This window comes from Mandrillus leucophaeus, unplaced genomic scaffold (assembly GCF_000951045.1).
Source record: "Mandrillus leucophaeus isolate KB7577 unplaced genomic scaffold, Mleu.le_1.0 Scaffold216, whole genome shotgun sequence".
NCBI classification, from domain to species: Eukaryota; Metazoa; Chordata; class Mammalia; order Primates; family Cercopithecidae; genus Mandrillus; species Mandrillus leucophaeus.
Genome location: NW_012102210.1, coordinates 3,932,108 through 3,935,582, shown reverse-complemented (window position 1 = coordinate 3,935,582; position 3,475 = coordinate 3,932,108). Strand labels below are relative to the sequence as shown.

At 50.1% G+C, this 3,475-nt stretch overlaps 1 protein-coding gene across 2 annotated transcripts in view; it reads left to right on the top strand.

Moving 5' to 3' along the window:
* Positions 1-3,337, top strand: part of CCDC142 (coiled-coil domain containing 142) — an 8,955-nt gene extending 5,618 nt beyond the window's left edge. The window contains exons 6-9 of one of the 2 annotated variants that reach the window (XM_011980731.1): positions 2,129-2,243; positions 2,453-2,630; positions 2,740-2,939; positions 3,053-3,337. In XM_011980731.1, coding sequence (XP_011836121.1) covers positions 2,129-2,243; positions 2,453-2,630; positions 2,740-2,939; positions 3,053-3,309 — 750 coding nt within the window. In that variant the 3' untranslated portion in view covers positions 3,310-3,337. The remainder of the gene's footprint in view (positions 1-2,128; positions 2,244-2,452; positions 2,631-2,739; positions 2,940-3,052) is intronic. The other variant, XM_011980732.1, reaches the window with a different exon arrangement.
* The last annotated feature ends 138 nt before the right edge of the window (positions 3,338-3,475 follow it).

The window sequence follows — 3,475 nt, the reverse complement described above, 5'->3', positions numbered from 1 at the left end:
CTCAAAGCAGTCCACCTCCTTGGCCTCCCAAAGTGCTGGGATTACAGGCATGAGCCACCGCGCCCAGCCTGGCTCCCAGAGTTCTAGTCAAACATCTGCATTTGCCTGTTGGGCATTTCTACCTCAATTTACTGCTATCTACTTAAACTCAACATGCCCCAGAGCTGGCTCATCATGAGTACTGCACACAGTGACGGTCATAGAGCCCTGAGGAAGGAAGGCTATAGTGGGCATGTGGTTTACAGAAGGCTCCATACATGGCCTACTGCTGGAGATGGTGGCTGGGAAGCCTCGGAGGAGTGGCTGGGGTTACTGGAAGTGGGCAGTTTGTCGATCCTTGGGGGAGTAGCAGAGAGGTGGTCTTACCAGAGCAGAGGTTCCTTTTGTGGGTATGTTCACCGGGGTTGGGTGTGTGGGTAAAGTAGTAAGCAATTTGGCATCAAATTGTGGAGGGCTTGAACACCAGCCCCAAGAATTTGGGCTTTACCTCATGAGTGATGGGGTGACATTGTAAGAGCAGAAGGGCAGTAATCCCAGCATTTTGGGAGGCCGAGATGGGCGGATCATTTGAGATGAGGAGTTTGTGACCAGCCTGGCCAACATGGTGAAACCCCATCTCTACTAAAAATGCAAAAATTAGCCGGGCGTGGTGACGGGTGCCTGTAATCCCAGCTGCTCAAGAGGCTGAGGCATGAGAAGCAGTTGAACCTGGGAGGCAGAGGTTGCAGCGAGCTGAGATTGCACAACTGCGCTCCAGCTTGGGCAACAAGAGTGAAACTCCATCTCAATAAAAAAAGAGGCATTATGAGTTTTCTCCCTGTTTGGACTGTAAGATCCCAGTGGTTCGGGGAGAGACTGTCACATACTCTGCACCTTGTATTCCCTTAGTGTTGAGTACAGAGGCTCCTAACAAAAGTCCATTGACAAAAGGGTAATTTCCTTGACATAAATAAGGAAAGAGAAGGGGGTTTGCATTTACTGGAGAAGAGAGGAAGATTTTGGATTTAGACAGGTTGTCAGATGTGCCAGGAGCCATATGGACCCCACTCCATGTCTGCCCCCCACCCAGGTCTATCCTGTCTTCAGGCTCCCTGGTATCTACCATTTCTTTACAGAGCAGCTGCCATTAACCACATTTATTGGGGTTCCTCTCCCTCAAGATGGGTTGTAGAGCAGAAACCAGCTTTATTGCTGTGTTCTTTCCCTCCAAAAACAATCTATCAAACCAAAGAAACAAAACTAGCATATAGGCCTTTTCTTGCTATATTGCTCTGGAGTGAGCTGTCAAGAATAATAATATATAATAATAATGCCCTTCAATGTAAGGACATTCCAAAACTTCCTGAGTCTCAGAACGTTCAAATAGTCATTGCTTCTGGTCTACATACAGTTATTGTCTTCCTTTTGTAGGTGATAACCAAAAGATCATTGTAGGCTGGGTGTAGTGGCTAACATCTGTAATCCCAGCACTTTGGGAGGCAGAGGCAGGCAGATCACCTGAGATCAGGAGTTCAAGACCAGCCTGACCAACATGGCAAAACCTTGTCTCTACTAAAAATACAAAAATTAGCTGGGTGTGGTGGTGCACTCCTGTAGTCCCACCTACTTGGGAGCCTGAGGCAGGAGAATCACTTGAACCTGGGAGGCAGAGGTTGCAATGAGCCGAGATCACGCCACTGCACTCCAGTCTGGGTGACAGAGCAAGACTCTGTCTCAAAAATAAAAGGTCATTGTAATTCCTCTTTCTTCCCTCAACCTCTGGCCCATTGCAGATCATACAATCCCTCTCTCTGGCATGTACTATGTGTGTGTGTTGTGGGGGTGGGGGCAGGGTATGTCTTTTTCCTTAAAGCTCCTGTATAATAAAATTAACCTCAAGGATTTTCCATGTTTTGAACCAAGCTGGGGAGAGCAAGGTAACCCTAGGACAATTGTTCATAATTTGGGTCCAGACCTCTTGGAAAACCCAATGACAACTATGGCATTGCTCCTCAAAAAATGGCCAGGCATACACAACTCTGCAACAATTCTGGGGTTTCATGGATGTCAAGTTGGACATAGAGCTCCTTAGATATACAGGATCATCATAATTTGACAAGCCCCTTTTACTTTTTCCCTATCCCTACAGCTCCTGCCTGAAGAGTCACTAAGTCTCTTTTCTCAAGAATGTCATAAACAAGCCATGCAAGGTTTCAAGCTCTACATGCCACGGGGTCGGTACTGGCGGCTTCATCTCTGTCCTGGTAACTCCTCATCCCAGCTTCTCCTTCCAGGGTTCCAAGGGGGTAATAGTGTCTCAGCCCTGCCAAATCCCAATTCCCCTCCACTGTCTCCATCCTTGTCCTCAGCTTCTGTTCCCTTCCCTCCTGAAATCCTACCCTCTTCTCCCAAACACTCCATTTAGGGGTTCAGTGGATCTCCACAGCCTTATATTCTGTCTTCTCTACTCCAGAACTTCCCAGTGCTCCTAGTGAGTATGCTGGTTTAGTGGTCCGTACCGTACTGGAGCCTGTGTTACAAGGATTGCAAGGGTTGCCACCCCAAGCCCAGGCCCCTGCCCTTGGTCAGGCACTGACAGCCATCGTGGGTGCCTGGCTCGACCACATTCTTACCCATGGGATTCGGTTCAGGTCAGGAGTAAAGGCGGAAGTGGCAGGGGGTGAATGGAACAGGGAAAAGGAAGGGGATAAGTGGGAGAGGCAGGAGGGTCAAGTGGCCATACTGTACCTCTGCCTTCAGCCTGCAGGGAGCGCTGCAGCTCAGACAAGACTTTGGAGTGGTCAGGGAGTTGCTGGAAGAGGAGCAGTGGAGCCTGACCCCTGATCTCCGCCAGACGCTGCTTATGCTCAGCATCTTCCAGCAGCTGGATGGAGCCCTGCTGTGTCTGTTGCAGCAGCCCTTGCCCAAGTCTCAAGTCCACAGGAGGCCCCCCTGTTGCTGTGAGTCACTCCCCTTCGCTCACCGCTTTGTGTGTCCCAAACCCCATTCTCACCATTGATCTGGCTTCAGTATATCCCCACCAGCCACCTGCCTTCTGCTTCTGCCTTACCAGGTGCTTGTCAGGAGGTCCAGACTACGGAATTGCCCAGCAGCTGCCTCAATAGCCTGGAGAGCTTGGAGCCCCCTCTCCAGCCTGGAACATCTCCAGCCCAGACAGCTCAGCTGCAAAACACACTAGAGGGAGGGGGACCTAGCCCAGAGGGCTACCTAGTGGGAAATCAGCAGGCCTGGCTTGCCCTCAGGCAACACCAGCGACCCCGTTGGCACCTGCCATTTTTTTCCTGCCTGCGAACTAGTCCTGAATCCTAAGGAGCCTGGGACCAGGAGCCAGAAAGTTAAGAGCTCCCCATCTCTAGCTGGAAAAATCCAGACATTTGGAATTACATATTAAGGAAGCCTAGAACTGGAAGCTTGGAGGAAAGCATACTGGAGAATAAGCTACAAAGAGCCTGGGCTTAAGAATCCAAGATTAGGG